The 23,185-nt window shown below is 42.7% G+C and overlaps 1 protein-coding gene across 1 annotated transcript in view; it reads left to right on the top strand.

Annotated features, from left to right (window-relative positions):
* The window catches only part of LOC122926661 (carbonic anhydrase-related protein 10-like), a 493,040-nt gene that overhangs the window by 310,291 nt on the left and 159,564 nt on the right, over positions 1 to 23,185 (top strand). Inside the window, exon 3 of the mRNA XM_044278105.1 lies at positions 18,982 to 19,124. Within this exon, the coding sequence (XP_044134040.1) occupies positions 18,982 to 19,124 (143 nt within the window). The remainder of the gene's footprint in view (positions 1 to 18,981; positions 19,125 to 23,185) is intronic.

The following is a 23,185-nucleotide window of genomic DNA, read 5'->3' as shown; positions in this document are numbered from 1 at the left end:
CAAGCCATAAGTTCTCTGAAATGTGCAGTGTCAATTACATGGAAAGGGATGGACTGCAGTACCAGCAACTTGTACAGGTGCACGTTTAGCTTATGCACCAGTGGATGAGTGCATGCATATTGTTGTCTTTTCGCATCAGTGATCAATTGCTGCCAAAAGTGACGAGGAGTAGGAGGAGCATCATGAGCTATAGACAACATGGCAGTCGATGGAAAGGAATGACAGCTTCCTTCTGCTGAAGTTGCCAAGAGACGGGGTGTCGGCCGATGGGAGATGAAGTGGTTGTTGCATCAGGCTGTAAGACTAAATGAGTGACACGGTTTTCACACGCCGCTTTATGGTGACGCTCTGCCTACACATCCTGCATACAGCCAGAGACCTGCTGAAAAAATCCCACACTGCGAAGTATGGCATTTTCCCTCTAACACTGCGTGATGCCTGCCTGCCACTGCTTTCATGAACCTGTGCACTGCTAGTGAGTTCCCCACAGGTATTCTCCTGAGTAGCAGACAGTGTACCCCTCTAGTGTTGAGTGAATCAAAGTCCATGAAGTTTCAGGATAAATTTGAAGTTTCAGGATAAATTTGATTTTCCGCGAAGCTGAATTTCCTCATGCTTTGTGGCAGCGAATAGATTTAACCTGAAATAGTTAAAAAAAAACTAAAAAATGATGCTTACCTGCTCCATTTGTTCATGATAAGCCGGCTGCCACCATCTTGCTTGAAAATATTGTCCGAAATCCTGGCCACACCTTTACGCAAGATGGCGGCGGTTGGCCTGTCGTGAGCAAATATAAGTCGTGATCATGTATGAATGCGCATCTGAGGGGGTACAATAACAGGGGTTGGCACAATAGCTACTTACAAAGAAATGCGCTCTGTGATGAAGTAATGTGTCACAAAGAGAATTGTTGGGTAAAATTTGGCGAAACAACAGAATCAAATTTTCCAATACTTTGTTCATCTCTATACCCCTCCAGCTTCCACCGAGCTGTCTCACGGGCACACTTCCAGCCTGCTGTCTCACAGGCACACTGCCACCCTGCTTTTTCTTGGGCATGTTTCAACCCTGCTGTCTCAATGGCACACCCCTGATGATGATTATGCCCCCTCTTCACCCGGTCCCCATGTGTGATCAGCTACATCGTCATCTACATTAGTTTGTTCCCCACTGGTTGTTCAACCATTCCAGTACAGATGGATTGTTGTCAAAAGACCACTGGATGACAGTGGCAGCTCTAACCTGTTGCTGTGACTGCTGCTACCACAAACCCTTCTTCTGCTTCTACTTGTGGCGGCTACAGCAACATTTTAGCCATTGCCCAGTCCATTGGAGAGCCCAGGCAACTGTCAATTGCCCATAGTGTGCAGTAACTGTATCAGCAATGTAACAGATTAACTGTGAATACGCCACCAGTTCAATAAGAAGCAGATGCCGATATATATTAGACCGCACTTCAATATTGAGGCACAGTAATTCTATGTATAAATTAAAAGATTAACTGTGAATGTGCCAGTGGTTCAACACAATGCAGGCGGCGATATATTACTTCACACTTTTATACTGAGGCACAGTAATTCTATGTATAAATTAAAAGATTAACTAGGATTGTGGCAGCAAGTGAACAAGATGTACATGGCAATAACACTCAACCTGAACTGTCTCTGCAGTCTCACTATGATCTCCCTATGTTCTCCCTTTGCTCTCCATACAATGTCTAAAAACTCTCCCTATGATATCTATACACTGTCCCTGCAGTCTCCCTATGCAATATTCTACAATTAAAATCTTTTGGCAACACTGTCCTTAGTGCTGCACTGCATTATGGGTGATCTCACGTTCCCGGGCTTTTTACTTTCACTATGTAACATGTGCAGCAGCCATTTTAAGAAAACATCAAATTCATTACTCAGAAACACAGGGAAATTCTGATTCATGGCAAATCAAAATTTCCTAAACTTTGGATCGAATTCCACTTCAGATGCTTCGATTCGCTGAACACTAGCTATACAAATAGCTGCTATTACTATTGTTATTACATAGGAAATGCAATTTAAACCACTACTAAGCTACTAAACCAGACACGTCAAGAGAGGTTAAAAGTCCTATACTATTATTAGGTCCCAGCAGTCATATAAACAAGTGCAACCTAAAAAAAAGCAAAAATGTTTGCCTATTGTGAAGGCCCAGTTGTTCAGAGGTAAATTCTGCAATCCATATAATTCTTCTTTCACATTACTACATAACAGAGCTGATTTGCAATTCAATACATGAAACTCAAACAAACAATTCTTTTAGTTGAAATTAAATTAAGGTAATTTGTTTCCCTATTCAATTAGTCTTAATGTGTGTATGAGATTAGAAATTCCACTGTGAGTCTCACTGGGGACAGGGTCTGGTATGAAAGGGTACATCATCTGTAAAGTGGTATGGAATAGGATGGTGCCATAGAAATGAGACCAGCATCTTTAAATAAATATTAGCTATCAAATGGCACAAGGTAAATGCCGACAACAACTGGTATTATGCCAAGAATTATTATAACTGCCTACATGAGACAACCCATTTTGCCACCGAGGGTACAAAGTTTGTTTCTCCCCCCACACCTTACACTGGTACCTGTGCCCATTTGAATATTATTTCCTTACACATACCTATATGAATGCTGCAAGAAATTACTACAGAGCACTTTATAATTTTTTTATGTTTCTCAAAAGTGAGGCTTGGAAATGATAACTTTTTCAAAGAATAAAAATAGGTAAAAAACAGAAATGTGTGGTCTGTAACAATTTTATATGACAAATGTGAGGCACTGTATAGACTTTATGCTGAGACGCCACTGGAAACAAAATACTTTTTTTTTTTATTTATTAGTGATGATCGAGCATGCTTGGCCGAACACCAGTTCGGCTCGAACATCTCGATGCTCGGCACATGACGGTATTTGTCCGAATACCACATGTGCTCGAGCGCAATGCTCGAGTCTCCTCCTTGCACGATACTTGGCTGCTATGCAGCCAATAAACATGCAGGTAAGTACTTTCCTCACTGTAATGTCGTAGCCATGTTGGCTGCTGGCATTACAGTGATTGGCTATGCTATATAGCACCCGATGACGCATGTTCGGCTCATTCTTAGTCAGGGAGAGCTGTGCTGAGGAAGGGACAGACAGTGTAGGGTGTGATTTACTAATATTTTTACCACCAAAACTTTTCAGAGACCCAAAAATCCTTATAAGGACTATTGTGTGTGGCAGCAATATCAATTTTTAGCGCATCCTGTACTAAATAGCATACAATAGTTAGGCCGCTGCAGACATCGACATTAGCTGCACCACATCTCCAGTGTAAAGTGTTTGCATAAAATAAAAATTGGTGACATACAGTGTCCTTTTTCAGTAGACAGTTTCCGCTGCGGACAGTGACATTAGCTGCACCACATCTCCTGTGTAAAGTGTGCGCATCCCAAAAAATATCTGTGACATCCAGTGTCCTTTTTCCGTAGACGGTGTCCGCTGCGGACAGTGACATTAGCTGCGCCACATCTCCTGTGTAAAGTGTGCGCATCAAAAAAATATCTGTGACATACAGTGTCCTTTTTCCATAGACTGTGTCCGCTGTGGACAGTGGCATTAGCTGTGCCAAATCTCCTGTGTAAAGTGTGCACATCAAAAAAATATCTGTGACATACAGTGTACTTTTTTCGTAGACAGTGTCCGCTGTGGACAGTGACATTACCAGTGCCAAATCTTCTGTGTAAAGTGCGCACATCAAAAAAATATCTGTGACATACAGTGTACTTTGTCAATAGACGTGCCCGCTTCTGACAGTGACATTACCAGGGCCACATCTGCAGTGTTACACTGTTACACGTGTGCGCTTCAAAAATGTATCTGTGACATACAGTGTACTTTTTTGGTAGACACTTCAGACAGTGACAGTACAGGTGGTACCCCTCATGTATAACGTTTCCTCATCCAAAATACCTGTGACATTACCTGTAATTTTTCATTAGCCGCTGGTGACAGCATTGACATTATCTGCGGGATATCTCCTGTGTGACGCTTCCACATCCCAAATACCTTTTTAAATTTGTTTGCGCATACACTTCCAAATCCTATGCTACTGTACGTGTGACAGACTCTCAATAATATATAACATTTAATATGAAGAAGGCGAGCAGTAAGGGATGTGGCAGTGATGCTGATGGTGCACGCAGAGGCGCGGTAAAACTGTGCCTGCTGCCAGAGGACAAGAAAAACAATCATCCACGATACCTAGCTTCATGTCCCAGTTTGAAGGGCGGGGCAGGACACCACTCTTAAAGTCAAACCAGTGCGACCAGGTGGTCAGTTGGATTGCAGCAGATAATGCTTCCAGTCGGTTAAGCACCACCCTGTCTTCCACCAAGTCCAGTCTCAGCAGCCAAGACTCTGCTCAACCCAATACTCACCCTGATCCTCCTTCCTCCCACCATGGAGAGTATGGGCAAACAAGTGATCCCACACTCGGATATTCCGAGGAGCTCTTTTCAGCGCCATTCCTTGATTTGGCCCTCTCTCCAACCACGCTTGAAGAGGGACCGATCTTGCGCCCTGATTCCCAAACTTGAGCATCCACAATAACAAGAAGATGACGGTGGAGAACGGCAATTACTGTTTAATGAGGTGGAAGATGATGAGACACAGTTGCCAATAACTCAATGGCAATTACTGTCTCAAGAGGTTGATGAAGCGGATAAGACAGAGTTGTCAATCACTGAGGTAGTGGTTAGCTCAGTCAGGAGGGCGAGCAGAGTGAGGAAGTGGAAGAGGAGGTGGTGGACGATGAAGTCACTGACCCAACCTGGGAAGGTAGAAAGCCAAGCGAGGACAGCAGTACAGAGGGGGAGGGATCTGCTGCACCGCAACAGGCTGGAAGAGGCAGTGGGCCGGCAAAAGGGAGAAAGCAGGCCTAAAACTGTTCCACAGAGCACCCCTTTGTGGAAATCTACCTTGCGAAGGCATAGGTGTTCCACAGTATGGTGCTTTTTTGAGGAAAGTGCGGACAACAAAAGAATAGTAGTTTGCAACCTGTGCCGAACCAAAATGAGCTGGCGCGTGAACACTAGCAACCTCAGCACCACCAGCATAATCTGCCACATGGCATCCAAGCACTGTAATAAGTGGGACGAACGCCTGTGTCTGCGGGTCACACCACTGCCTCCTGTTCCCTTGTGTTCCGTGCTGGCCAATCTACTGTCGAAGGCACAGGTTCGGATGCCTCCCGCCCTGCACCTGGACCTTCGCAAGAACCATCAGCGACCACATCCACTTCCGTGTGCCAGCAGAACGTCCAAATGTCCTTACCCCAGGCATTTGAACGCAAACACAAATACCCAGCCACCCACCCACAGGCCATAGCACTAAATGCGCAGCTTTCCAAATTACAGGCCCAGGAAATGTTGCCATTTAGGCTTGTGGACACTGAGGCCTTCCGCAGCCTGATGTCGGCGGCAGTCCCACATTTAGCAGTCCCCAGCCCGCATTATCCAACATGTGTCACGTAACATCACACGTTCCCTGACCAACACAGTTACTGGGAAAGTCCACTTAACCACGGACACATGGATAAGTGCATTCAGCCAGGGACGCTACATTTCCCTAAAGGCACACTGGGTGAATGTTGTGGAGGCCGAGAGCAAGTCATACCCTGAGATGGTACAGGTGCTACTGACGCCAAGGATTGCAGGCCCTAATTCCATCAGGGTTTCCGCCACCACCTATGTTAGCGACCCCCAATTCTCCTTCTCCGCCTCCTCCTCCACTTCCGAATGATCCGCGTGCAGCATCAGTCAGTCATCAATCGGTAGCTGGAAACAGTGTAGCACTGCAGTGGGGAAGCGGCAACAGGCTGTGTCGAAGCTTATATGCTTAGAGGAAAACCAGCACACCGCCACAGAGCTGTGTCAAGGGATAAGAGACCAAACTGAGCTGTGGCTCTCGCTACTCAACCTAGAACCAGGAATGGTTATGTCTGATAATGGCCGTAACTTGATGGCGGCTTTGGAGCTCGACAAGCTCACACACATCTCATACCTATCCCACATCTTAAACTTAGTAGCTTAGCAGTTTCTCAAAACCTACCCCAATTTGCCTGAGCTACTGGTGAAGGTGCACAACGTGTGTGCACATTTCCAAAAGTAGTCGACAGATTTAGCCGGTCTGTCAACGCTACAGCAGCGCTTGAAATTGCCAGCTCACCGGCTGTTGTGCAACTTGAGCACACGCTGGAACTCGACGTTCCACATGTTGGCCAGGCTTTGTAAGCAGAAGAGGGCAGTAATGGGATACCAGCTGCAACATGGTCGTCGCCTTTCCAGTCAGCTTCCGCTATTCACAAGCGAAGAGTGGGCATGGATGTCTTACCTCTGTGAGGTGTTAAGAAACTTTGAGGAATCAACACAGATGGTGAGCGTCGATAACGCTATTATCAGCGTTATCCCACTCTTGTGTCTACTCAAAAGCTCGCTGCTCACAATTAAGGACAACACTTTGCATGTGGAAGAGGTGGAAATAAGGGAAGACATTACACAGGGTAATAGCCAGACCACCCTCAGTACGTCTTCTCAGCGCGAATTTGACGATGAAGAGGAGGAGCAGGAGACGGTTGCCTCAGCTACAAAGGGTAGTACACATAGAAGTTTAATTCCACCTGCTCTGCGTGGGTGGGCAGAAGAGGAGGAAGAAGATGAGGAGATTTCTCGAACCCCACTACAAGGAGAACTTCTCATCTCTCATTCCTGTGGTGGAAAGGATGAGCAAAACGGTGCAAGACTCTTGTTGAAAAATTGCTCCAAAAATTTCCATCTGTTCCTTGAGCATCCGAGGAGGGTAGACATGGGGAACACACAGCAGTTCCAAGAAAGGCAGGGCAACACTCTCTAAAGCCTAGGACAGTTTTGTGACACTCTGCCAGCACCCTCACTCTGATGCACAGCCTAGTGTCACAAGGAGGGAAATTTTTTGGAAGATGGTGAAGGAGTACATAGCAGACCGTGTCAGCATCCTCAATGATCCCTCAGTGCCTTACAACTACTGGGTGTCCAAGCTGGACACGTGGCACGAACTGGCGCTCTAAGCCTCGGAGGTGCTGGCCTGCCCTGCCGCTAGGGTGAATGATGTGAATCCTTTGGAATGATATGGATTTCTGCACAAATTGGTCATAAAATGTGATCTGATCTTCATCTAAGTCACAACAATAGACAATCACAGTCTGCTTAAACTAATAACACACAAAGAATTAAATGTTACCATGTTTGTATTGAACACACCATGTAAACATTCACAGTGCAGATGGAAAAAGTATGTGAACCCCTAGACTAATGACATCTCCAAGAGCTAATTGGAGTGAGGTGTCAGCCAACTGGAGTCCAATCAATGAGATGAGATTGGAGGTGTTGGTTACAGCTGTCCCTACCCTATAAAAAACACATACCAGTTCTGGGTTTGCTTTCACAAGCAGCATTACCTGATGTGAATGATGCCTCGCACAAAAGAGCTCTCAGAAGACCTACGATTAAGAATTGTTGACTTGCATAAAGCTGGAAAGGGTTATAAAAGTATCTCTAAAAGCCTTGCTGTCCATCAGTTCACGGTAAGAAAAATTGTCTATCAATGGAGAAAGTTCAGCACTGCTACTACTCTCCCTAGGAGTGTCCGTAGACTGCTCAATGAGGTTAGGAAGAATCCTAGAGTGTCAGCTAACGACTTACAAAAGTCTCTGACATATGCTAACATCCCTGTTAGCGAATCTACGATACATAAAACACTAAACAAGAATGGATTTCATGGGAGGATACCACAGAGGAAGCCACTGCTGTCCAAAAAAACCCATTGCTGCACGTTTACAGTTTGCACAAGAGCACCTGGATGTTCCACAGCAGTACTGGCAAAATATTCTGTGGACAGATGAAACCAAAGTTGAGTTGTTTGGAAGAAACACACAACACTATGTGTGGAGAAAGAGAGGCACAGCACACCAACATCAAAACCTCATCCCAACTGTGAAGTATGGTAGTATGGGGGCATCATGGTTTGGGGCTGCTTTGCTGCGTCAGGGCCTGGACAGATTTCTATCATCGAAGGAAAAATGAATTCCCAAGTTTATCAAGACATTTTGAAGGAGAATTTAAGGCCATCTGTCCACCAACTAAAGCTCAACAGAAGATGGGTGTTGCAACAGGACAACGACCCAAAGCATAGAAGTAAATCAACAACAGAATGGCTTAAACAGAAGAAAATACGCCTTCTGGAGTGGCCCAGTCAGAGTCCTGACCTCAACCCGATTGATATGCTGTGGCATGACCTCAAGAAAGCGATTCACACCAGACATCCCAAGAATATAGCTAAACTGAAACAGTTCTGTAAAGAGGAGTAGTCAAGAATTACTCCTGACCGTTGTGCACGTCTGATCTGCAACTACAGGAAACGTTTAGTTGAAGTTATTGCTGCCAAAAGAAGTTCAACCAGTTTTTAAATCCAAGAGTTCACATACTTTTTCCACCTCAACTGTGAATCCTTACATGGTGTGTTTAATAAAAAACATGGTAACATTTAATTCTTTGTGTGTTATTAGTCTAACCGCCTCCCGACCATGTAACACACGGATGCGTCCGGGAGGCGGTCGATTCATTCATCCTGGACGCATTCGTGCGTCATCTCGCGAGAGGCGAGATTTCCTGTACGGAAGGTAAGCGAGTGGATCTCCAGCCTGTCAGCGGTGATTGTTCGCTGGCAGGCTGGAGATGCGATTTTTTTTTTAACCCCTAACAGGTATATTAGACGCTGTTTTGATAACAGCGTCTAATATACCTGCTACCTGGTCCTCTGGTGGTCCCTTTTGCTTGGATCGACCACCAGAGTACACAGGTAGCTCAGTAAAGTAGCACCAAACACCACTACACTACACTACACCCCCCTGTCACTTATTAACCCCTTATGAACCCCTGATCACCCCTGATCACCCATATAGACTCCCTGATCACCCCCCTGTCATTGATCACCCCCCTGTCATTGATAACCCCCCTGTAAGGCTCCATTTAGACATCCGTATGATTTTTACGGATCCACGGATACATGGATCGGATCCGCAAAACACATACGGACGTCTGCATGGAGACTTACAGGGGGGTGATCAATGACAGGAGGGTGATCACCCATATAGACTCCCTGATCACCCCCTGTCATTGATCACCCCCCTGTAAGGCTCCATTCAGACGTCCGTATGATTTTTACGGATCCACGGATACATGGATCGGATCCGCAAAACACATACAGACGTCTGAATGGAGCCTTACAGGGGGGTGATCACCCCATATAGACTGCCTGATCACCCCCCTGTCATTGATCACCCCCCTGTAAGGCTCCATTCAGACATCCGTATGATTTTTACGGATCCACGGATACATGGATCGGATCTGCAAAACACATACGGACGTCTGAATGGAGCCTTACAGGGGGGTGATCAATGACAGGGGGGGTGTTCACCCTATATAGACTCCCTGATCACCCCCCTGTGATTGATCACCCCCCTGTCTTTGATCACACCCCTGTAAGGCTCCATTCAGACGTCCGTATGATTTTTATGGATCCACGGATACATGGATCGGATCCGCAAAACACATACGGACGGCTGAATGGAGCCTTACAGGGGGGTGATCACCCATATAGACTCCCTGATCACCCCCTGTCATTGATCACTCCCCTGTCATTGATCACCCCCCTGTAAGGCTCCATTCAGACGTCCGTATGATTTTTACGGCTCCACGGATACAAGGATCGGATCCGCAAAACACATATGGACGTCTGAATGGGGCCTTACAGGGGGTTGATCAATGACAGGGGGGTGATCACCCATATAGACTCCCTGATCACCCCCCTGTCATTGATCACCCCCCTGTAAGGCTCCATTCAGACGTCCGTATGATTTTTACGGATCCACGGATACATGGATCGGATCCGCAAAACACATACGGACATCTGAATGGAGCCTTACAGGGGGTGATCAATGACAGGCGGGTGATCACCCATATACACTCCCTGATCACCCCCCTGTCATTGATCACCCCCCTGTCATTGATCACACCCCTGTAAGGCTCCATTCAGACGTCCGTATGTTTTTTATGGATCCACGGATACATGGATCGGATCCGCAAAACACATACGGACGTCTGGATGGAGCCTTACAGGAGGGTGATCACCCATATAGACTCCCTGATCACCCCCTGTCATTGATCACCCCCCTGTCATTGATCACCCCCCTGTAAGGCTCCATTCAGACGTCCGTATGATTTTTACGGATCCACGGATACAAGGATCGGATCCGCAAAACACATATGGACGTCTGAATGGAGCCTTACAGGGGGTTGATCAATGACAGGGGGGTGATCACCCATATAGACTCCCTGATCACCCCCCTGTCATTGATCACCCCCCTGTAAGGCTCCATTCAGACGTCCGTATAATTTTTACGGATCCACGGATACATGGATCGGATCCGCAAAACACATACGGACGTCTGAATGGAGCCTTACAGGGGGGTGATCACCCATATAGACTCCCTGATCACCCCCTGTCATTGATCACCCCCCTGTCATTGATCACCCCCCTGTAAGGCTCCATTCAGACGTCCGTATGATTTTTACGGATCCACGGATACATGGATCGGATCCGCAAAACACATACGGACGTCTGAATGGAGCCTTACAGGGGGGTGATCACCCCATATAGACTGCCTGATCACCCCCCTGTCATTGATCACCCCCCTGTAAGGCTCCATTCAGACGTCCGTATGATTTTTACGGATCCACGGATACATGGATCGGATCTGCAAAACACATACGGACGTCTGAATGGAGCTTTACAGGGAGGTGATCAATGACAGGGGGGTGATCACCCTATATAGACTCCCTGATCACCCCCCTGTCATTGATCACCCCCCTGTCTTTGATCACACCCCTGTAAGGCTCCATTCAGACGTCCGTATGATTTTTATGGATCCACGGATACATGGATCGGATCCGCAAAACACATACGGACGGCTGAATGGAGCCTTACAGGGGGGTGATCACCCATATAGACTCCCTGATCACCCCCTGTCATTGATCACCCCCCTGCCATTGATCACCCCCCTGTAAGGCTCCATTCAGACGTCCGTATGATTTTTACGGCTCCACGGATACAAGGATCGGATCCGCAAAACACATATGGACGTCTGAATGGGGCCTTACAGGGGGTTGATCAATGACAGGGGGGTGATCACCCATATAGACTCCCTGATCACCCCCCTGTCATTGATCACCCCCCTGTAAGGCTCCATTCAGACGTCCGTATAATTTTTACGGATCCACGGATACATGGATCGGATCTGCAAAACACATACGGACCTCTGAATGGAGCCTTACAGGGGGGTGATCACCCCATATAGACTGCCTGATCACCCCCCTGTCATTGATCACCCCCCTGTAAGGCTCCATTCAGACGTCCGTATGATTTTTACGGATCCACGGATACATGGATCGGATCCGCAAAACACATACGGACGTCTGAATGGAGCCTTACAGGGGGTGATCAATGACAGGCGGGTGATCACCCATATACACTCCCTGATCACCCCCCTGTCATTGATCACCCCCCTGTCATTGATCACACCCCTGTAAGGCTCCATTCAGACGTCCGTATGATTTTTATGGATCCACGGATACATGGATCGGATCCGCAAAACACATACGGACGTCTGAATGGAGCCTTACAGGGGGGTGATCACCCATATAGACTCCCTGATCACCCCCTGTCATTGATCACCCCCCTGTCATTGATCACCCCCCTGTAAGGCTCCATTCAGACGTCCGTATGATTTTTACGGATCCACGGATACAAGGATCGGATCCGCAAAACACATATGGACGTCTGAATGGAGCCTTACAGGGGGTTGATCAATGACAGGGGGGTGATCACCCATATAGACTCCCTGATCACCCCCCTGTCATTGATCACCCCCCTGTAAGGCTCCATTCAGACGTCCATATAATTTTTACGGATCCACGGATACATGGATCGGATCCGCAAAACACATACGGACGTCTGAATGGAGCCTTACAGGGGGGTGATCAATGACTGGGGGGTGATCACCCCATATAGACTCCCTGATCACCCCCCTGTCATTGATCACCCCCCTGTAAGGCTCCATTCAGACATTTTTAGTTCAGACATTTTACACCCCAAGGTATACAATGAGGGGCATGGCGAGTTCATAGAATTTTTTTTTTTTTCAGTTAGCGGAAATTGTTTTATTTTTTTTTCTTACAAGGTCTCATATTCCACTAACTTGTGTCAAAAAATAAAATCTCACATGAACTCACCATACCCCTCACGGAATCCAAATGCGTTAAATTGTTTAGACATTTATATTCCAGACTTCTTCTCACGCTTTAGGGCCCCTAAAATGCCAGGGCAGTATAAATACCCCACATGTGACCCCATTTCGGAAAGAAGACACCTCAAGGCATTCCGTGAGGGGCATATTGAGTCCATGAAAGATTGAAAATTTTGTCCCAAGTTAGTGGAACGGGAGACTTTGTGAGGAAAAAAAATATCAATTTCCGCTAACTTGTGCAAAAAAAAAAATGTCTATGAACTCGCCATGCCCCTAATTGTATACCTTGGGGTGTCTTCTTTCCAAAATGGGGTCACATGTGGGGTATTTAGACTGCCCTGGCATTTTAGGGGCCCAAAAGCGTGAGAAGAAGTCTAGGATCCAAATGTCTAAAAATGCCCTCCTAAAAGGAATTTGGGCCGCTTTGCGCATCTAGGCTGCAAAAAAGTGTCACACATGTGGTATCGCCGTACTCAGGAGAAGTTGGGGAATGTTTTTTGGGGTGTCATTTTACATATACCCATGCTGGGTGAGATAAATATCTTGGTCAAATGCCAACTTTGTATAAAAAAATGGGAAACGTTGTCTTTTGCCAAGATATTTCTCTCACCTAGCATGGGTATATGTAAAATGACACCCCAAAACACATTCCCCAACTTCTCCTGAGTACGGAGATACCACATGTGTAACACTTTTTTGACGCCTAGGTGGGCAAAGGGGCACACATTCCAAAGAGCACAGGATTTCACAGGTCATTTTTTACACATTTTGATTTCAAACTACTTACCACACATCAGGGCCCCTAAAATTCCAGGACAGTATAACTACCCCACAAGTGACCCCATTTTGGAAAGAAGACACCCCAAGGTATTTCGTGATGGGCATAGTGAGTTCATGGAAGTTTTTATTTTTTGTCACAAGTTAGTGGAAAAAATCATAATTTCCCGCTAACTTGTGACAAAAAAATGAACTCTATGAACTCACTATGCCCATCAGTGAATACCTTAGGGTGTCTACTTTCCAAAATGGGGTCATTTGTGGGGTGTTTGTACTGTCTGGCCATTATAGAACCTCAGGAAACATGACAGGTGCTCAGAAAGTCAGAGCTGCTTCAAAAAGCGGAAATTCACATTTTTGTACCATAGTTTGTAAACGCTATAACTTTTACCCAAACCATTGTTTTTTTTTACCCAAACATCAAAGATATGTAGAACAATAAATTTAGTGAAAAATGTATATATGGATGTCGTTTTTTTTGCAAAATTTTACAACTGAAAGTGAAAAATGACATTTTTTTGCAAAAAAATCATTACATTTCAATTAATAACAAAAAAAGTAAAAATGTCAGCAGCAATGAAATACCACCAAATGAAAGCTCTATTCATTTGGTGGCATTTCATTGCTGCTGACATTTTTACTTTTTTTGTTATTAATCGAAATTTAATGATTTTTTTGCAAAAAAATGACATTTGGGTGGTAAGTTGCATGACCGAGCAATAAACGGTGAAAGTAGGGTAGTGCAGAAGAGTAAAAAGTGGCCTGGTCATTAAGGGTGTTTCAGCTAGGGGGGTTGAAGTGGTTAAAGTGACACTGACAGGCCCAATAACCATAATTAGCTGTACATATGCATACACAGGTCTTCTAATATTGCATTAAAAACATATAAGTCTAACCCCTGTCCACATTATGAATACAGTAAACTCATGTTTTATAAGCTATGGGTGCCGGGCGCATGCGCAGAAGCTGAAAGCGAGTCCGATGCCCATAGCTTTCTATTGGCCATGCGCCGGATTTCGGAAGGTCGGGGACAGCAGAAGCCGCCCAGCGAAGTGAATATTGATGAGCTGGGCGGCACTTCAAAACGGCGGTTGGGCTGATGCTGGCTGGGCACAAGTGGAGCTGAAACCCCGCCCCTTGGGCAGAAAGAAAAGCGAATACTTCAGGTTATAAAACATGAGTTTACTGTATTCATAATGTGGACAGGGGTTAGACTAATATGTTTTTAATGCACATTAGAAGACCTGTGCATGCATATGTACAGCTAATTATGGTTATTGGGCCTGTCAGTGTCCCTTTAAGCAGACTGTGATTGTCTATTGTTGTGACTTAGAAGAAGATCAGATCACAATGTATGACCAATTTGTGCAGAAATCCATATCATTCCAAAGGGTTCACATACTTTTTCTTGCAACTTTATATAGTGCATTTGGGTAGTGCAGCCTTTGTTTGCGGTTTTGCTGCGTTACCTCAGTTCAGAGTGACAATCGCTATTGAAACAAATAATTTCTACTGGTATGATATACCAGTTGCCTGCCCAAAAAACTGATTGAGGCAGGGGTTTGATATATCAATAATTTACTTTCTATATAGTGCATTTGGGTAGTGCAGCATTTGTTTGCAGTTTAGCTGCATTACCTCAGCTACACAAAGTAACAAACAACATTGGAACAAATCATTTCTACTGGTGTGAAATACCAGTTGCCCCCTAAAAAAACTGATTGAAGCAGGGGTGTTATATACCAATAATATACTTTCTTTATAGTACATTTGGGTAGTACAGCATTGGTTTGCTGTTTTGCTGCGTTACCTCAGCAGGTATATAAAACCCCTTAATCAGTATTTTATGGAAGCAGGTATATTGCAGGGTTCAATCAATATTTGGTGGAAGCAGGTATATTAAACCTCTTAATTATTATTGTGTGGAAGTAGGTATATCGTAGCCCTCAATCAATATTTTGTGGAAGCAGGGATATCAAACCCCTTAATCAGTATTTTGTGTAAGAAGGTATATTGCAAGCCTCAATGAATATTTGGTGGAAACAGGTATATCGTATCTCTTAATCAGTATTTTGCAGAAGCAGGCATATCGCAGCTCTCAATCAATATTTGGTGGAAACATTTATATCAAACCCCATTATCAGTATTTTGTGGAAACAGGTATATCTCAGGCCTCAATCAATATTTGGTGGAAGCAGTTATATCAAACCCCTTAATCGGTATTTTGTGGAATCAGGTATATCGTAGACTTTAAACAACATTTGGTGGAAACCGGTATATCGAACCCCTTAATCATTTTTTTGTTGAAGCAGGTATCGTAACCTTCAATCAGTATATTGTGGAAGCAGGTATACCAAACCCCTTAATCAGTATTTTGTGGAAGCAGGTATATCGCAGGCCTCAATCAATATTTGGTAGAAGCAGGTATATCAATTCTCTTAATCAGTATTTTGTGGAAGCAGGTATATCGCAGGGTTCAATCAATATTTGGTGGAAGCAGGTATATAAATCACCTTAATCAGTATTTTGTAGAAGCAGGGATATCGAAGTCCTCAATCAATATTTGATGGAAAGAGGTATTTCAAACCGCTTGAACAGTATTTTGTGGAAGCAGGTATATCGTAGGCCTCAATCAATATTTGGTGGAAGCAGGAATATCACTCCCTTTAATCAGTATTTTGTGGAAGCAGGCATATCAAACTCCCTTAATCAATATTTTGTGGATGCAGGTATATCGCAGCCCTCAATCAATAGTTGGTGGAAACATGTATATCAAATACCTTAATCATTATTTTGTGGAAGCAGGTATCTCGCAGGCCTCAATCAATATTTAGTGGAAGCAGGTATTTCTATCCCCTTTATCAGTATTTTGTGGAAGCAGGTATCTCGTAGGCCTCAATCAATATTTGGTGGAAGCAGGTATATCAAACCCCTTAATCAGTATTTTGTGGAAGCAGGTATATCACAGCCCTTAATCAGTATTTGGTGGAAGCAGGTATATTAATCCACTTAATAGGTATTTTGTGGAAACAGGTATACTGCAGGCCTCAATCAATATTTTGTGGAAACAGGTATATCAAACCCCTTAATCACTATTTTGTGGAAGGAGGTATATCGCAGGCCTCAATCAATATTTTGTGGAAGCAGGAATATCACTCTCTTTAATCAGTATTTTGTGGAAGCAGGTATATCAAACTCCTTAATCAATATTTTGTGGATGCAGGTACAGCCCTCAATCAATATTTGGTGGAAACATGTATATCAAATACCTTAGTCATTATTTTGTGGAAGCAGGTATCTCGCAGGCCTCAATCAATATTTAGTGGAAGCAGGTATTTCCATCCCCTTAATCAGTATTTTGTGGAAGCAGGTATCTCGTAGGCCTCAATCAATATTTGGTGGAAGCAGGTATATCAAACCCCTTAATCAGTATTTTGTGGAAGCAGGTATATCACAGCCCTTAATCAGTATTTGGTGGAAGCAGGTATATTAATCCACTTAATAAGTATTTTGTGGAAGCAGGTATATCGCAGGCCTCAATCAATATTTTGTGGAAACAGGTATATCAAACCCCTTAATCACTATTTTGTGGAAGCAGGTATATCGTAGCCCTCAATCAGGATTTTGTGGAAGCATGTATTTCGCAGGCCTCAATCAATATTTGGTGGAAGCAAGTATATCAAACCCCTTAATAAGTTTTTTGTGGGTGCAGGTATATTGTAGCCCTTCAATCAGTATTTTGTAGAAGCAGGTATATCAAACCCCTTAATCAGTATTTTTTGGAAGCAGGTATATCGCAACCTCAATCAATTTTGGGTGAAAGCAGGTATATCAAACTCCTTAATCAGTATTTTGTAGAAGCAGGTATATCATAGGCCTCAATCAATATTTGGTTGAAACAGGTACATCAAACCCCTTAAAGGGGTTTTCTTACTATTAATAGCTGTTTCAAGGTCCCCCCAGATGTTTTTATGTATTTTTTGACATTCAGCAGTGCTCCGACAGTCCCCCACTGATTGTTGACATCTATGTTTATGTGTGTGGTAACTTTCTGCCGCACTGTCTTCTGGGTCCTAGCGCAGAGCAGCATTGCGTGGTTTCTGGTGTCTGTTTGCTCCTTTGTGCATTATTTGGTTGAAACAGGTATATCAAACCCCTCAATCAATATTTGGTGGAAGCAGGTATATCCATCCCCTTAATCAGTATTTTGTGCAAGCAGGTATATCGCAGGCCTCAATCGATATTTGCTGGATGCAGGTATATCAAACCCCTTAATTAGTATTTTGTGGAAGCAGGTATATCGTAACCCTCAATCAGTATTTGGTTGAAGCAGGTATCTCAAACCCCTTAATCAGTATTTTGTGGAAGCAGGTATATCGCAGGCCTCAATCAATATTTGGTGGAAACTGGTATATTGAACCCCTTAATCACTGTGTTGTAGAAGCAGGTATATTGCAGCCCTCAATCAGTATTTTGTGAAAGCAGGTATATCAAACCCCTTAATCAATATTTTGTGGAAGCAGGTATATCACACCCCTCAATTATTATTTTTTGCCACAACAGTTGTATCACACCACCCTGTTTTTTTGGGGAAACAGGTATATCGTAGGACTTTTGTGAATACCAGTCCTTTAAAGGACTTTTGTGGTCCTATTAGCTAGCGTTTAGTGTCCCTAATAGCCTGTCCCTGCTCCACAAAGCAACCTCTCCCTACACTGGTAAAACACAGAATTTAAATTGGCTGCCAGATCGGGTTCTTTTATAGGGTGGGGATGTGACCATGTGCTGAAACATCTCAATAGGCTGTCCTGTCCCACCTGATGTATGTGTCATAGGGTCAAATTTCGGCATGTTTGGCGAATAGCGTACGCGCACAGTTCACCGCAAAACGACCGCCGGGCGAACCGCAAGGTCATCTCTAAATATCACATGCTCATATGATTGCAGATTGAGTGATTGCACATATTCAGAATAGAATATCTACCATTCAGTTTAGGTGCGCTGAATGGATAGTAAATATTATACACCTTAACACCAGTAATACTAAGCCAGACCTGCAGTATAGTTTTTGGTTCAAAGTTTATATATGTATTATTTTGTTTGTTTACGCTTGACATATCCATTTCCACTTATCCTCCTCTTGAGTTCTGATATGACTTGTATATACTACACCGGTTACTTACTCAAAAACACAAAAGTGTTTACAAAAATGAATATGCAAAGATATAAAAAAAGCTAGACTTGCTGTCATATATCTTTATGCTTGAGAGTATTTGTAAAGATATGCAAACAACAGTAATCTAACTGTGAAACATGATATTCTGAAATTACTTTCTAATACGCAGTTCAGCAATACTGTACTTCTTTTCTTTTTTTCTATTTATGTATTCTTATGTATTCCTATGACCATACATAGGATTATCCACACAGAACAAGACATACAATATTACAGTGATGTAACTGAGATGGATTTCATATTGTCTTGATATAGACTATCTTTTTGTTCAACTGATGTATGTTAATTTTCTCTTTTGAAAAAATTCCAATAAAAATATTAGCACCAAAGATTATATCGAGAAAACAATCCACCTGTTTTGTTTTATTTTTTTCTAAAATAAATAAATAAATACATTAAAAATTGACATAAAAGTTGTTTAATATTTGATTTAAAAAACTTTGGACGAAAGTGTCCCTTTAAGTGCCTAAGTGCTTTTGTTTCTAAAAAAATATATAGATTACCATTGTTAAAAGTAACTCTAAACAACATGATTTTCACTTGACTTTATTTCAGGTCCTGCGTTTTGGGGCCTGGTGAACTCCGCGTGGAATTTATGTACAATCGGCAAGAGACAATCTCCTATCAATATCAACACCAGCCAAATAATCTTTGACCCCTTTTTACCTCCACTCAGGCTGAGCATGGCAGAAACAAAGGTATTCTTTTTTGTCTTTTAGTGCCTTCTGTGCTTTTGTGTGTTCAATAATCTGGAAACTGCGCTTTAGATGACATAATGAGGCCAGTTGGTGCACAGTATGTATTCACATTTTCATAGCTTCAAACATGCAATAGCAATTTTTTATACCCTGTAGCACCTGAAATATCAGATATAATGACAGGCTGTGTGATGGAGAAATCTACTTTAAAGACATATCTGCTTTACCTTTGAAAATATTTCACAGTTTATAAACAGATCCTGTATAATTTACATAAAACACTGTGCAAATACTTTGCTTCAATCATATCTTGCATTATAGTCCCTTCTCATCCAGATCAATATTCAAAATTTCTAAAGCAAATGCTCATCTTTGAACACTGTTTCATTATTTTTTTTTAAGTCAAATAGATCATTGGGAATTCCATGCCTAACCTGCCACTTCATTTCAGGAGCCCACAAGGCATATGTGGTCCCCATTCATGAGATTGGTGGGGACCTCAGCAGTTGGACCCTCACAACCTAATAGTTATAGCTAGAGCGGAGCGAAGTGAACTTCAGATCACAGATCCGAAGTCGCTTAGCTCAAAACTTCAGATGAATTCTTTGGTGCCGAGTTCGGATCCAAGTTTTAAAATGGTTTTCCAGTTTAAAAATCAAATACCAAAGTTATTCACCGAAGTCTTCAGAGACTTCGGGAATAAGTGACTTAACCTTGTCGGAGGCCGTAGATTTTAATGTTCTACATTCGCTCATCCCTAGTTATATCCTATTTTCTGAATAGGGGATAACATGTAACAACAGCAATACCCTCTTGAGTATCCAAGAGAGTCTGAAGAAGGAGCAACCACCAATGGAGACTGTAAAACGCATACTTCTTGCATGTAAGGCCAAAGAAAGTCACAAAACTCAGCTGGCTGTACTTATTGACTAGCACTCTTATGATTTTCTATGTCCTTGGTTGGGTCCTGCAAAATGAAGAAGCAGAGGTCAGACAAGAAAACAAACATATGGTAACATGTGTCAGCACAATTAGAAGGCATAGGGGCAGCTACTTTATACCAGGCTCTTCAGTTAAGTTAAGCACAAATATTCGAATAGCAAATTTTTATCGCGAATATCGCCACTTCGAGAATTTGCGAATATTTAGAATATAGTGCTATGTATTATTAGTTATATTGAATATTCAGCATTTTTTTTCCATCTGAACACATGAATCCTCTCTGCTTCTTGCTTGTGGGCCAATGAGAAGGAAACAATGTCAAGTTCACAACAATACTTAGTGCACCAATCAGAAATCTGCAGTCAGACCTGCTAAAATGTGAAGTTGCACGCAACAAATATTCTAATCACTGCCGATTAGTGCAATCGCGAATATATTGAAGCACTTGACTGCATATAAAGCTATTCTAATGTTCTGCCGTGCCAACCATTTTCTCCAGTCTCAGGAAACTTATACCAGCTTGAAAAATGTAGCCAAAGTGACCCACTCCTGTATTTCGCGTTACAAATTTGCATTACGCGATTTTTACATTGCCAATTTTTCAATTCAATAAAATAATCTTGAATTCTCAAAATTTGCGAATATATGATGAATATTCCACAAAATATTTGTGAAATATCGCAAATTCGAATATAGCCCCTGCTGCTCATCACTACTCTTCAGCCTATGGTCCGCAAACTTGGTCTTCTTTCATTGAAGGTACATCACTGTGAATGAGACTGTGGATCCAGTTGTATATCTGTACAGAGCACCCCCTAGTGATGTACACTGTCCAGTACTGTCCAGTTATGTTAACAAGGACGGCAATATTGCATTGGACTTCGGGAGTGACCAAAAACTGTTAGCAGCCTTCGTCAAGACATATAAAGAAACACTAGAAATATTGTGAACAATTGCAAGTTTAACAGAAATAGAAATCAATTAAAAATACATGTAAGCTTCTTAAAATGTCTCCATTTATACACAATATTTGTGCCACAAGTAGAATATCAATGGAATGCATTTAGTTACAAAAGCTATCATTGTTGCTTTCATATCCGATATTTCTGGATTGTTTGATAAATGAGGAAGTATTGATTTCTATAGGTCACTCAATAGAACAACATTTTATTATCAGTACAATTGATACATCTGAACTAGTGACCAATGGCTAAAAATGCAGCCAAATAGCTAGAGAGACGCTGAATTTATCAGAGGTATGTTTATAGGTCACAAAATAGGATATGTGAAACTTATTCTCACAAACTAGCACCAATCACTTCAGGGCTGACTCTTGAAAATGTATTAAAGTGGCAGACTTCTAAACAGTGCCTGATGACTAGAGTAAAATCAGAACAACTTGTAGAAAATGCCAAAATTCTTCATTAGGAGACACATTCCAAACAAACCCTGAAATACAAAACTAGAAGTGCCCCTCCCATCCCACACCCCTTCATGCCCATTCACAATTTTTTTACATTTAACTAGGTCATAATTTTTTTTTCCTGTTACATAGTTACCTACATAGTTAGTATGGTTGCAAAAAAACATAAGTCCGTCGATTTCAACCAAGGGATTGGTGTGGATGGGAATTAGGGAACTGGGAGTGAGAACCAGGCTTCCATCCATTTACATAAGCATCAATGTTATGTAGTTCTAGGAATTCATATAAGCCTTTTTTTAAAACCATCCACTGTTCCTGCTATTACCATATCCTTACGTAAACTATTTCACAGATTCACAGTTCTTATGGCGAAGAAGCCTTGTCACCTCTGGAGACGGATTTTTTTCTTCTCCAGATGTTGGCAGTGCCCCTTGTCTTTTGAGGGGATTTTACTTGGAACAGCTTTTCACCATACTGTTTGTACGGCCCATTTATATATTTGTATAGGTTAATTATGTTCTTCTCAAGACTAAATTAATGTAATTCTTCTAAACTTTCCTCATAACTAAGACCCTCCATACACCTTATCAGTTTAGTCGCTCTCCTTGGTACTTTTTCTATCTGCAGTGCAGTGAACTGATGCCCAGAACTGAACTGCATATTGCAGAAGAATCCACACCAAAGCTTTGTAAAGTGGTAATATTTCATCCTGTTCTGTGAAACCATACCTTGTTTAATGCATGTCAATAGCCTCCTTGCCTTATAAGCAGCTGACATTACATGCTGTGATTTAGTCTATTATCTACAAGAACACCCAAATCCTTCTCTACAAATACAGCACACCGCAGGGTGAAGAGTGGAGAAGGAAAGGATAGGAGTGATAGTAGCAAGAATGGTGGTAGTATTACTTTCTCACTTTGTCTCTCTCCTGATGAGAAGCGTAGTACACTGTTCTTCCCTTGATGACATACTTTGGTTCTGGTGATGATGGTTGAGGTACCCTTGATGTTGAATGTTTTGAGGTGCAAGGCGGGTCTCGGTTTGTGATGCCAACATTTTGCAGGGCAGCGGTGCAGAAAGGAATGATGAGGCAGTTGTGCAGCCGAACAGATTTTCTTACTGAAGATTTCAAATGCAAACACATCAGGTCAGTGGAAAGGCACTTTGTACACAAAATGCACTTTCCACAGATGTTACAGGTGTCAAGGCTACACCGGTAGTTGATAGGCCAAAGTGTCTCTTCCTCCTTTCTCACACTGAACCTCTATAGCTAACTTGTACTTCAGCATGCTACCATCAAATGACTGAACAATACAGTCATATAGTGATCAAATAATACTGCCATACAGGGAACGAATAATACTACAGTACAGTGACAAAATAATACATTTAGTGAATGAATTATGCTACCTAACAATGAATATCACTAACTTAATACCATTCATTCATAAATTAATAATACTTCCATACAGAGCCTGAAAAACCGACAAAGAAAAATCAAATCCAGCTTCCCATAAAAAAGCTTTAAGTTGTATGTCACATAAATTCCTACTCATTCTGGGCTTTGAAGTCAGGGAGACGGTCCTATCAGTGACTGACAGCTCTCTCTGTATACACAGTCATAGAGGAAGGCTGTCAGTCACTGATAGGACCGTCTCCTTGATTTCATAGCCCAGAATGGGCAGCAATATGAATG

The sequence above is a fragment of the Bufo gargarizans genome, chromosome 2, assembly GCF_014858855.1.
Source record: "Bufo gargarizans isolate SCDJY-AF-19 chromosome 2, ASM1485885v1, whole genome shotgun sequence".
Classification (NCBI taxonomy): Eukaryota; Metazoa; Chordata; class Amphibia; order Anura; family Bufonidae; genus Bufo; species Bufo gargarizans.
Note: the sequence above shows the minus strand (reverse complement) of the source record. Positions and strands in the feature narration are given on the sequence as shown.